The sequence below is a fragment of the Jaculus jaculus genome, chromosome 17 (assembly GCF_020740685.1).
Source record: "Jaculus jaculus isolate mJacJac1 chromosome 17, mJacJac1.mat.Y.cur, whole genome shotgun sequence".
NCBI classification, from domain to species: Eukaryota; Metazoa; Chordata; class Mammalia; order Rodentia; family Dipodidae; genus Jaculus; species Jaculus jaculus.
The window spans coordinates 11,454,225-11,467,506 of NC_059118.1; the positions used below are offsets into that span (position 1 = coordinate 11,454,225).

The 13,282-nt window shown below is 45.3% G+C and overlaps 1 protein-coding gene across 1 annotated transcript in view; it reads right to left on the reverse strand.

Moving 5' to 3' along the window:
* Positions 1-4,035: 4,035 nt before the first annotated feature.
* Dync1li1 (dynein cytoplasmic 1 light intermediate chain 1) overlaps positions 4,036-13,282 on the reverse strand; it is a 43,891-nt gene continuing 34,644 nt past the window's right edge. The window contains exons 9-13 of the mRNA XM_045136948.1: positions 13,156-13,215; positions 12,574-12,618; positions 11,414-11,534; positions 7,696-7,851; positions 4,036-4,955 (exon numbers count right to left, since the gene is read on the reverse strand). Of these exons, the coding sequence (XP_044992883.1) occupies positions 4,843-4,955; positions 7,696-7,851; positions 11,414-11,534; positions 12,574-12,618; positions 13,156-13,215 (495 nt within the window). The 3' untranslated portion in view covers positions 4,036-4,842. The remainder of the gene's footprint in view (positions 4,956-7,695; positions 7,852-11,413; positions 11,535-12,573; positions 12,619-13,155; positions 13,216-13,282) is intronic.

The following is a 13,282-nucleotide window of genomic DNA, read 5'->3' on the forward strand; positions in this document are numbered from 1 at the left end:
TCTAGCCCAGGCTGACCTGGAATTCACTATGTAGTCTCAGCCTGGCTGTGAACTCATGGTGATCCTCCTGCCTCCGCCTCCCAAGTGCTGGGGTTAAGGACGTGAACCACACGCCCGGATCTAAGACTAGAGGTGTTAGGACTGGGGATGTGGCTCAGTTGGTAGCGTGATTATCTAACATGCCCTCAGTTCTGTCCCTGGCATGACACAAACCACGTGCAGTGGTAAATGCTTGTAATTCCACACTCAGGAGTCAGACATAAGAGACTCACAAGTTCAAGGTCATCTATAGATACATAGTGTAATCAAGGTCATCTTAGGTTATGTGACCCAGTCAAACAAACAAGAAAAGCAGGCTGGAGAGATGGATCAGTGGTTAGGGTGCTTGCCTGCAAAAACAAAGGATCCAGGTTTAATTCCCCAGTACCCACGAAGAGCCAGATGCATAAGTGTTAGGTGTATCTAGAGTATGTCCTTAGTCACTAGAGGCCCTGGCATGCCCATTCTCACTCTCTCTCCTTACAAATTTGTTTTTTAAATTTTTAATTTTTTTTTAAAAGGAAGAAAGGGAAATCGAGGGTCACACACCTTTAATCGCAACACTAGGGAGGCAGAGGTAAGAGGATCACCATGAGTTTGAGGCCAGCCTGAGACTACATAGTGAATTCTGAGTCAGCCTGAGCTAGAGTGAGACCCTACCTTGAAAAAACAAAAAAATTAAAATTAAAAATATCCAGGGCTGGAGAGATGGCTTAGCGGTTAAGCGCTTGCCTGTGAAGCCTAAGGACCCCGGTTCGAGGCTCGGTTCCCCAGGTCCCACGTTAGCCAGATGCACAAGGGGGCGCACGCGTCTGGAGTTCGTTTGCAGAGGCTGGAAGCCCTGGCGCGCCCATTCTCTCTCTCTCCCTCTATCTGTCTTTCTCTCTATGTCTGTCGCTCTCAAATAAATAAATAAAAAATGAACAAAAAAAAGTTTTAAAATAAATAAATAAATAAATAAAATAAAAAAAAATTTAAAATATCCAGGCATGATGGCATATGCCTTTAATTCCAGCACTCAGGAGGCAGAGGTAGGAGGATCACTGTGAGTTCGAGGCCACCCTAAGACTACATAGTGGATTCCAGGTCAGCCTGGGCTAGAGTGAGAACCTACCTTGACAAACCAAAAAAAAAAAAAAAAAAAAAAAAAAACCTAGACCCTGTCACAAAGATCTTTGAAATCTATAAAGCAGAAAAATGACTGTTAAATTCTTTTGTTAAACTCTTTTCCATTACTCTGACAGGACACACTCAAGAAAACAACACAAAGATTGCGTTTTTCAAGGTAGGGTCTTGCTCTAGCCCAGAGTGCTGGGATTAAAGGTGTACACCACCACACATGGCTTTAAAAATATATATGAGAGAGGCAGATAGAATGGGTGCACCAGAACCTCTAGCCACTGCAAACTCCAGATGCATGCGCCACCTTGTACATCTGGTTTACACGGGGTACTGTGAAATTGAACCTGGGTCCTTGGGCTCCATAGGCAAGTGCCTTAACCACTAAGCCATCTCCCCAGCCCTAAGAGTTCTATCAGCTCACTATTTCAGTCCATGTCATTGGCTTCACTCCTTCTGTGCATGGTGAGGCAGAATACCGGGTACAGTTGAAGGGTTCAGAGTTCATGAAACTCAGGAGGCCCAGAGGTAAGGCACCAGGGGCAAGGCAAGCCCTTCAATGCCAGAGGCCTACTTTCTCCAATGTCGTCCCCCCCCCATCTTTATTTCCACCACCTCCAAATAATGCCATTAAGCTCTGAATCCAGCAATGGATTACTCCATTGATGAGGTCACAGCTCCCATGATGCCATCATTACTCTCTGAACATAGGTCACTGTGGTGGTTTGAATGCAAAACATCCCCCATAGGCTAGTGTGTTTCGAGTGCTTGGTCCCCAGCTGGTGGTGATCTGGGAAAGTTGGGGAGCCTGTGGGAGGTGGTGCCTTGCTGGAGGTGTGTCACCAGGGACAGGCATTGGGATTTGACAGGCCAGTTCCCGTGTGAGCGCTCGTGGAAGGCACTCTCGCTGCTTCCTCTCGGCTGAGGTGACGGCTGCCGTCTGCTCTGCGTCCCCTGCCATGCTTGTCCTTGAAACTACAAGCTGAAATAAACCCGTTTCTTCCGCAAGCTGCTTCTGTGGTAAGTGCCATAGGCACGTGAATGTGAGCCTCTCTCTCCTGGGTGAGGAAACCACCATACCAGTTACTTGTGGCTGTGGATAAATACCTGACAAGAAGCAGTTGACAAAGTGAGGTTTATTTCAGCTCAGAGTTCTAGAGCGTTAGAAACCACCACAGCAGGGGAGGCGAGGCAGCAGAGTGAGCTCAAGGCCACCCTGAGACTACAGAGTGAATTCCAGGTCAGCCTGGGCTACAGTGAGACCTTACCTTGAAAATCCAAATTAATAATAATAATAATAATATTATTAAAAATTTACAAAAGCAATGAAAAAAGTAGAACTTTCCTAGGGAAATAACTCAGTGGTTTAAAGTGTCTGGGGGTAAAGCTTGCTTGCCCAGGTCTAGTTCCCTAGATCCACATAAGGCCAGATGTGCACAGGGGTGCATGCAGCAAGAGGTCCTGGCATGCCCACTCTCTCTTTTCTCCCTTTCAAATAAAAATACTTTTTTAAAAAAGTGAACTAGTATCAGGTGTTTCCACCTGTTAGCTCCACTTGTACATTTGCGAAGCTTTTAAAATCGTTTTTAAGCTGGGGTAAGGTGCATGTCTAGAATCTCAGCACTTGAGAAGAGACAGAGGATCTCAGGTTCAAAATCAAGCTGACCTAATCTCAAAAAGCAAAACCCAGGCTGGAGAGATGGCTTAGCAGTTAACCGCTTGCCTGTGAAGCCTAAGGACCCCGGTTCGAGGCTCGGTTCCCCAGGTCCCACGTTAGCCAGATGCACAAGGGGGCGCACGCGTCTGGAGTTCGTTTGCAGAGGCTGGAAGCCCTGGCGCGCCCATTCTCTCTCTCTCCCTCTATCTGTCTTTCTCTCTGTGTCTGTCGCTCTCAAATAAATAAAAATTTAAAGAAAAAAAAAACCCAGTTCTTCCCATTACATAACAAGCTACATATATATATATATTTTTTAATATTTTTTGTTCACTTTTTATTTATTTATTTGAGAGCAACAGACACAGAGAGAAAGACAGATAGAGGGAGAGAGAGAGAGAGAGAGAATGGGCGCGCCAGGGCCTCCAGCCTCTGCAAACGAACTCCAGACGCGTGCGGCCCCTTGTGCATCTGGCTAACATGGGACCTGGGGAACCGAGCCTCGAACCGGGGTCCTTAGGCTTCACAGGCGAGCGCTTAACCGCTAAGCCATCTCTCCAGCCCATATATATATTTTTTTAACTTACCACTACAATCCATGTAGTAAAGCTTTTTCTTTTTAAATATTTATCTGAGAGGAGGCAGAGATGCTCTGGGGCCTCTTGCCATGACCTCTAGACATATGTGCCATTTTGTCTGGCTTTACACAGATGCTGAAGAATTAACCTGGGCTGGCAGGCTTTACACACAAGTGCTTTATTCACCGAGCCAACTCAAAGCTCTATTTTTTAAATTTTACGTATTTATTTGTTTGAAACAGTCTCTTTCCACTGCAAACTATTAATGGACGACCTGACCCATAAGCTTTGGATTCTACTGACCCTGCTTTGCATTATCAGGCATGTGGAGATCTCAGACATAAGCAATACTTTGCATCTGGCTTTATGTGGGTTCTGGGGAACGGAACCTGGGCTAACAGGCTTTGTAAGCAAGGGATTTTAACTGTGCAGCCCATCCCCCTAGCCCCCAAAGGCTCTATCTTCATCTCCTGGAAATGTTGGCCTAAGGTACTGCGTTGGACACAAAGCATGTGGATCAAGGCAAACTCCCAAATTGAGGGGACACAGGTGATGGCTCTCGCTTGCTCACTTGTCTAACTGTACTCCTTGCCTAGCATATCACATTTAAACATAAGAAAACACAACAAGTTATTTGAACCTGAATGCAGAGAATAAATACTTTATTATTAACTGATTACAGTTGAAAGTCACAAACAAAAGGAGTCTATTAAGGCAGAGCCATATATATATATGTATATATATGTATAGACAAATTCAAAGACTGTCATCTCTTTACATTTTCATGACCTCTGCATTTTTCTTTTACGCATCTAGGTAGTGTGCTTTCTGTCCTTCTCAGTTAAAGAAACGGCTTGGCCAATGATTCTCGATCGCACTTCGATGGTAACTGACAGGACCTCCAGTTGAGACGATGGCTCCTGTATCAACCACCACCGGATCGTTATCTCAGCGTTACCCACGTGTGGGCACATTTCTGTTGGTGTGCAACATCTGACAAATGGCCATTTTTTGTTTTCCAGCAAAACACAGTATCTTTTAAAATGATCTTAATAGTCTTACCTAAAAATACGTTTAGACTTCCAAACCAAACACCTGCCCAAATTACGCATCTTCTGTCCTTCCTGAAACCTTCCTGCACGGTTTACGTAGTCTTTAGAACATGATCACAGAGTTCTGTTACAGGCTTCTAAATTCTGAGATTTTCAAAATCCAAAGTTACTTCCTTATGCAAAACAATTCCACCAGTAATTCTACACAGTGTAGAATCATATTTCTTCTGAATAGCTCCTTTTATAAAACTGGGCAGCCACCAAAAAAATAAAATTAAAATAAGGAAAAAGGACATAAACTTTGTCTGTAAAGCACTCCAGCTCCCTAATTCCAACTTGGAAGGAAAAGGCAGAGGCAAGTACATCATCCCCGAAACTGAAAACGGCTGCCCTGGTGCCTTCAGGAAGCCCCTCCTTCCGCGGGAGACGTGGGCGACGGAGGGGACGCTGACACTGGCTTCCGCGTGATTCTGTCTAGTTCCGCGTGAACATCTGATAGGACAGGCTTCTGGCCTGCAGAGAAGTTTCAAGAAAGAAAGAAAGGAGGTTTAGATATAGTCAATGGCTACTTTCCGCCGGTGTCTCTCCACATAAAAGCTGCTCGAGCTTTCATTTACCTCACCCAGTCCACCAAAGCCAGCAAGGTGGCTCACGCCCACAGCACCCACACTCAGCAGGCTGGAGAAGCACTGCTGTGAGCTTGTGACCAGGGTTACACAGCAAGACCCTGTCTCAAGAAGGATGGAGAAGAGAGCAGAAACAATTACCAGGCGTAGTGACTCATGCCTGTTGTGGTGGTTTGATTCGGGTGTCCCCCATAAACTTAGGTGTTGTGAATGCCAAGTCCCCAGCTGGTGGAGATTTGGGACTTAACGCCTTCTGGAGGCAGTATATTGTTGGGGGTGGGCTTATGGGCTTTATAGCCAGTTTCCCCATGCCAGTGTTTGGCACACCCTCCTGTTGCTGTGGTCCACCTTATGTTGGCCAGGGGTGATGTCCACCCTCTGCTCATGACATCATTTTCCCCTGCCATCGTGGAGCTTCCCCTCGAGCCTGTAAGCCAAAATAAATCTCTTTTCCCAGAAGATGCTCTTGGTTGGGTGATTTCTACCAGCAATGTGAACCGGACTGCAACACCTGTAATTCCAGCAGAGACTGAGGCAGGAGGATCACCACTAGTTCAAGGTCAGCCTGGGATACACAGTGAGACCCTCTCTCCAATTAAAAAAAAAAAAAAAAAAAAGCAGGGCTGGGAAGATGGTTCAGAGGTTAAAGGTGCTTGCTTACAAAGGCCACCAGCCTGGATTCAATTCCCTACCATCCATGTACAAAGCCAGACTCAAAAGCACTGTATGCCTCTGAAGTTCATTTGGTGTGCCTACACACACATGTGCAGATAAATTAATTTAAAATGTTTAAAAAACCAAAACAACACTGCAATGGCTCAGTGGTTAAGGCACTTACCTGGAAAGCTCAAGAGCCTGGGTTAGACTCCCCGGCACTCACATAAAGCCAGGCACACTAAGTAGTGCGCGTGTCTGGAGTTTGTCTGCAGTGGCTACTTGCCTGGCATGCCATTCTCTCCCTCCATCAGATAAATATTTTTTAAAATATGTATGTACTCTCTTGGGCTAGAGAGATGGCTTAGCAGTTAAGGCACATGCCTGAAAAGCCAAAGGACCCAGGTTCCCCACTACCCACATAGGCCAGATACACAGGGGGGCACATGCATCTGGAGTTCATGTGCTGTGGCTGGAGGCCCTGGCACACCCATTCTCTCCATCTCTGCTTATAAATAAATAAATTAAAATATATATATACACACACATACACACACACTCCCAAGCAAGGCATGTTGGTGCACACCTTTAATCTCAGCACTTGGGAGGCAAAGGTAGGAGGATGGCCAAGAGTTCGAGGCCATCCTGACAATACAGAGTGAATTCCAGGTCAGTGTGAGCTACATTGAGACCCTGCCTTGAAAAACAAAACTGTCTGCCTATCTGTCAATCAATCAATCAATCTATCAGCTAAGTGTGATGGCCACACCTTTAATCCCTGCACACCAGAGGTGAGGGTAGGAGGATCACGGTGAGTTCAAGGCCAGCCTTGGCTACAGTTAGACACTATCTCAAAACAAGAACAAGAAAAATAGACTCCTTCATTCTAAATGGAGGGTCAGTTACTAAATGGAGGTACCACTGCTTGTTGCTTATTAGCCTCAGGAAGTGAGAGTGTAACAAACAGCAGCCCCAGAATGCAGACCCGGAGAAGGTGAGAGACAGCAACAACACACTGGCAGCAGAGGCTGGGCAGGATGTGGCAAAGTGGCTCTCGAGGAAGTACAGTGCTTTGCAGCACTTAAAACTTAACCATTAGCCAGGTCTGTGGAGCACGCCTTTCATCCCAGCAATTGGGAGGCTGAGGTAGGAGGATCGCCATGAGTTCCGGGCTAGACTGAGATTACATAGTGAATTCCAAGCCAACTTGGGCTACCACCCAAACTAAATAAAATTAAGTTAGAAAAATAAAAACTTAACAGTTATGATGTGGCCCACAACTCCACTCTGAAGTATGACCCAAAAAGAAGTGAAAACGTGCGGGGACTTCCAGGCTCAGTAGTTCCAGGCATTTGCTTGCTGGCCAGGATTTAATTACCCAGTACCCAAGTAAAGCCACATGCACAAAGTGGCACTTCCAAAAGTAAAAACTTAAGTCACACACAAACTAATGTTCAGAGCTGAGCTTGGTGACACACAACTTTAATCCCAGCAATTGGGAAGCAGAGGTAGGAGGGTTGCTGTGAGTCTGAGGCCAGCCTGGCACTACAAAGTCAGTTCCAGGTCAGCCTTGCCTAGATTGAGACCCTACCTGAAAAACAAAAAATTATTTTCATAGCCAAATTATTTATAAGGACTAAACGCAGCCATGACTCACATGCCCATCACACCTAGTGGACAAGTGAAGTGTGGCTTGTCCACATACTGCATTCCTCAGCGGGCAGAAGGGAATCACTGCTACCCAGCACACATTACTGCAGGAGGGAGCCCAAAGCACCAGTTCAAGACTCGCCTGAGGTCACAGGAGTGTCCACACAGGCAAGTCCACACCTGGAAGGGAGTCTGGTGGGATAGAGGTTTAGCTCTGAAGAGATGAAAATGTTATACAACCGCAAATTTAAATAAGTGACCATTGTAAGTTAATTACAGCCCCAGTAAAGCCATTTTCAAAGGAAAGTTCTAAGTAGCCAGACCTGACTTTTTGGCAGATGGAGGCAAACCACTGCTCCCTCCTCCAGCGCCCCCTCCAGGGCTGCCACCGCCAACGCCAGGGCCTCCGGGCGAGCCAGTCTTCTTACTCAGCAAGCTATTGAAGAAGTTTGCCAGGACCCCTTCACTCGTAGCTCCAGCTATACAAAAAACAAGCAAAAACTCTTTTACTAAAAACATCAGATTTTCCCCACAAATTATCACAGTAAATACACACAGGACTCAAACTTCCTAATCTATTCATACACAAAACAATTAAAATTTTAAAAAATATTTTTTGTTTTTATTCATTTATTTGAAAGAGAGAGACAGAATGGGTGCGCCAGGGCCCCCAGACACTGCAATCAAGCTCCAGATGCATGTGCCGCCTTGTGCATCTGGCCTACGTGGATCCTGGGCAATCGACCCTAGGTCCTTTGGCTTTGCAGGCAAGCACCTAACTGCTAAGCCACTTTCCCAGCCCTAGAATTTCTATTTTTAAGACATGTGCCACCAAGCCCAGCAAATATCTTTTATTTTTATTTGCAACCGGGAGAGAGAGAAGAGAAACAGAGAGAATGGATGCGGCAGAGCCTCCAGCAGCTGCAAGTGAACTTCAGACACATATGCTACCTGCCTATACGTGGGCACTGGGGAATCAAACCTAGGTCATTTGGCTTTGTAGGCAAGAGCCTTAACCACTATGCAATCTCTCCAGCCCTAGAATGTTATTTTTTAAGGGTTAAAAGCATCTTAAACAATTACACAAAACATGCTAGATGCCGATATACCTCTCCCTATAAAAGATTTTTAAAAACTACAACTGTGGACCTTGGCGTGGTGGCACACACCTTTAATCCAAGCACTTGAAGGCAGAGGTAGAAGGATCACTGTGAATTTGAGGCCACATTGGAACTGCGGAGTAAGTTCCAGGTCAGCCTAGGCTAGGGCAAGACCCCACCTCAAAAAAAGAAAGTTCAGAACCAGGGCTCAATGGTTAAAAGGCACTTATTTGCAACAGTTCAATTTTTTCCTTTTCCTTTTTTTTTTTTTTTTTGTTGTTGTTTTTCGAGGCAGGGTCTCACTGGAATTCACTATGGAGTCTCAGGGTGGTCTCAAACTCATGGTGACGTCTGCCTCCCAAGTGCTGGGATTAAAGGTGTGTACCACCACATTCGGTCTCTTTTTCTTTTTTTGGTTTTCCGAGATATGGTCTTAATGTAGTCCAGGCTGACCTTGAATTTACTCTGTAATCTCAGGGTGGCCTTGAACTCATGGCGATCCTAATACCTCTGCCTCCTGAGTGCTGCGATTAAAGGCATGCTCCAACATGCCTGGCTTTCTGCAGTTCATTTTTTTGTTAGTTTGTTTATTTATTTATTTGAGAGCGACAGAGACAGAGACAGAGAGAGAATGGGCACGCCAGGGCCTCCAGCCACTGCAAATGAACTCCAGATGCATGCGCCCCCTTGTGCATCTGGCTTATGTGGATCCTAGGGAATACGAGCCTCGAACTGGGGTCCTTAGGTTTCACAGGCCAGTGCTTAACCGCTAAGCCATCTCTGCAGCCCCTCTGCAGTTCAGTTTTGAGTGCCCATCTCTCTCCCCCCTTCTCTCATTACAAATAAAAGTAATTAATTAAGGGGAAAATCTCAGGACTAGGCGGCCTGGTGCAGGCCTGTAAGACCAGGTACTCTTAAGCTGAAACAGCCGGATGGCAGCTTCAGAGGCCGAGCGGAGTCACAGGCTCAGGACAGCCTGGCATGTTAGTGAGACTTTGTCTCAAAAAGTAAAAAGAAGGCTGGGGATTTGGCTCAGTGATAGAGAGCTTGCCTGGCATAGGTGAGGCCTCAGGTTCACGCCCCAGTACTCTGGGGAAAAAAGGTAGTGGTGGTGATGGTGGAAGGAGGCATGAGGCTAGCTTGCTACACAGTGAGACCTGGTGGCAAAAATAAACAAACCTGCCACACTCAGTGTTGCTAACCCTAAAACTAAACAATTCACTGGAAAGGTATCAAAGGGTACAAAACCAAAATTTCCTTGACTGACTAATCCCCCTTACAGTAATGATTCCCAGACCAGTAACTTATATGCATATATTCTAATTCTACATTACCTACTTTTGCTTTTTCTTTATTTATTTGAGAGAGAAAGACAGACAGAGGCAGAAAGAGGGAGAGAGAGAGAGAATGGGCGCGCCAGGGCCTCCAGCCACTGCAAACAAACTCCAGGCGCGTGCGCCCCCTTGTGCATCTGGCTTATGTGGGTCCTGGGGAATCAAACCTGGGTCCTTTGGCTTTGCAGGCAAATGCCTTAACTGCTAAACCATCTCTACAGCCCTATTTTTTTGTTGTTGTTGTTTTCTTTTTAAGTATTTTTATATATTTGCAAGCAGACAGATGGGAGGGAGAGAGAGAATGGGTGCACCAGGGCCTCCCAACAGCTGCAAACAAACTCCAGATGCATGGACCACTTTGTGCATCTAGCTTTACGTGGGTACTGAGGAACTGAATCCAGGTCATTAGGTTTTACAGGCAAATGCCTGAACTGCTGAGCCATCTCTCCAGCCCTAAGTACTTTTTTATTAATTTTTTCAAGGTAGGGTCTCAGTCTAGCTCAGGCTGACCTGGAATTCACTATGTAGTTTCAGGATAGCCTTGAACTCACAGTAATCCTCCTACCTCTGCCTCCCAAGTGCTGAGATTAAAGGCATGTGCCATCATGCCTGGCTTTTATTAAATATTTTTTAAAATATTTTTATTTATTTGAGAGAGGCAGAAAATGGGTACGCCCGGTCCTCCAGCCACTGCAAATGAACTCCAGACTCATGTGCCACAATGTGCATGTGACGTGTGTGGGTACTGGGAAATTGAACATGTGTCTTTAGGCTTTGTAGCCAAGCACCTTAACTACTAAGCCATCTCTCCAACCATTGATTAAATATTTTTATTTATTTGCAAGCAGAGAGAGAAGAGAGAGTGAGCGAGCTAGGGAGAATGGGCACACCAGGACCTCCAGCTACTGCAAGTGCACACTAGAAGCATGTGCCACTGTGCATATGGCTTCACACAGGCACTGGGGAATCCAACTCACGTCATTAGGCTTTGCAGGCATATGCCTTATCCACTTAGCCATCTCTGCAGTGCTAAGATTACCTATTACCAATGGATTTCTTCAATGACCTACCAGAGAATAAATAAAACTTTCACATGGACACAGTGATATAGTGGGAAGACACTGTGAAGAGGTTAACAATCTAAATGTGAGTTTCTTTCTATAAACAAAATTAAATAGAGTGGGGCGTGGTGGCACACGCCTTGAATCCCAGCACACAGGAGGCAGAGGTAGGAGGATCACCGTGAGTTTGAGGCCACCCTGAGACTACACAGTGAATTCTAGGTCAGCATGAACTAGAGTGAGACCCTAACTTGCCACCCCCCCTTCCAAAAAAAGGGCTGGAGAAATGGCTTAGCAGTTAAGGCACTTGCCTACAAAGCCAAAGGATGCACGTTCGACTTCCCAGTACTCACAAAAGCCAGATACACAGGGTTGTGTATACATCTGGCGTTTGTTTGCAGTGGCCAAAGGCCATGGCACACCTCTTCTCCCTCTCTCACATAAATAAATAAATAAAATATTTTTAAGAGTGAAGACAGTTTCTAGGTTGTCTGTTGCAGTATAACATATTGCATTGTTTTTTTTCTCCAAATAAGACAGGAATACCTTTCATGTTCGGGTCAATTTTCTTTGATCCAGCAGGAATAGGAGACACGCTGGCCACATTAGATGACACAGATCTGTTTGGTGTTCGGGGAGAGCCTCCAGGGACTCTTGGGGATGCATCCTAGGGGAGAATAGGTAAACCAAATATTAAAAACTATCACTTTCAACCTCACAATATGAAAATGAATTACTTTGCAATCATCCTCACCTATTCTATTGGTTTGTACTCACTGAGAAAAATGTTAATAATTTTGTCCTCAGTATTAGAGAGTACCAAAAGTTTATCACATTTTAGGATAACCTCTCTCTCTCTGAGATAGGGTCTCACTCTAGTCCCGGGAATTCACTATGGAGTCTCAGGCTGGCCTTGAACTCACAGCAACCTCCTACCTCTGCTTCCCCAGTGCTGGGATTAAAGTCATGTGCCACACACCTAGTTTAAAATCTCTTGTTTGGTGAAGTAATCATGTATTAGGGAATGAGGGGATGTGCACAAGCTTGGAGGTCAGATATGATTCCCCAGTCTGGACTGGATCCTGAGCAACTTCAGGACCCATGGCCCCCTTCAGACTGTGGCTAATAGCAGCACCTCTTTTAGAAGGCCGTTTTGAGGACTTGTTGAAAAGCACATATCAACGGCGCAGTACAAAAACTGCTATGCAACAGACACTGCAAGCAGGGTGTGGTAGCACACATCTTTAATTCCAGCACTGGGGAGGCAGACATAGGAGAATCACAGTGTGTTCAGGCTACCCCAGGACTACATAGTGAATTCCAGGTCAGCCTGGGCTAGAGTGAAACCCTACCTCGGAAAAAACAAACAAGCAAACAAACAAAAAGACACTGCATAAGATATATACACATAAATCAAATGTTCTAAAAAGGAGCAAAGAGCCAGGCACGGTGGTGCACGCCTTGAATCCCAACACTCGGGAGGCAGAGGTAAGATGATCACCGTGAGTTCGAGGCTAGCCTGAGACTACATAGCAAATTCCAGGTCAGCCTGCTCTAAAGTGAAATCTTACCTCAAAAACCCAAAAGTTAATAAATAAATAAAATGGAGTAAATTTCACAATTCCAGAAGAATTCTGAATTCAAGTTTATGCTGAAGAACTGTCTGATACATGATTTTAGTAACTGTCAAAATAAATAATACTCACCACTGGCCTTCCAGCTGCAGTTGGTGGTTGTTTTGCTAAAAGGGACTGGGGGGAAAAACAACCCAAGTTTAGACACTCACAGCATGTAACGCATTTTTAAAGAAAATACACACAGACTTTTACATCTATAAGCATATTAGTTTAAAAATATCTTCCAAAGGTATATATACTTCAAAAAAATTCCACAAGTACGGGGCTTTGGGAAGACGGCTCAGTGGTTGAAAGCGCCTGCTTGGCAAAGCCTGTCGACCTTGGTTCAATTCCCCAGTTCCCATGGAAACCTGGAGCAAAGTGGAGTTTGCACCTGTGATCCCAGCAATCCTACAGAGGGAGGTGGAGCCCAGAGAAGCCAAGGCTCACAGCCACACTCACTTGTAGAAACAAGTGTCTCTAGGAAGGTGGAGCAGACAAGTCCTCTGACCTACGCACATGCACACACACGCACAAGCCACTGCCCGTGCACGCCCCCACGAATAAAAAGAATTAAAACACAATGCAGAACACTTACATAAGGGCTAGAGGGCAAATGAAACAATCTTTTCATAAGTCCACCACAATAAGAGTCCTGATGTAACTTCATACCTGTAACTTCATGAGAAACACTTGGTCGTCTTCTGCCATAATTTCCTTTTCATGTACAAACTGAAAGGAACAACGAAATGAGCAAGCTTAATCCATGTTGCTAATGCCATTTGTAACTAGAGACAGA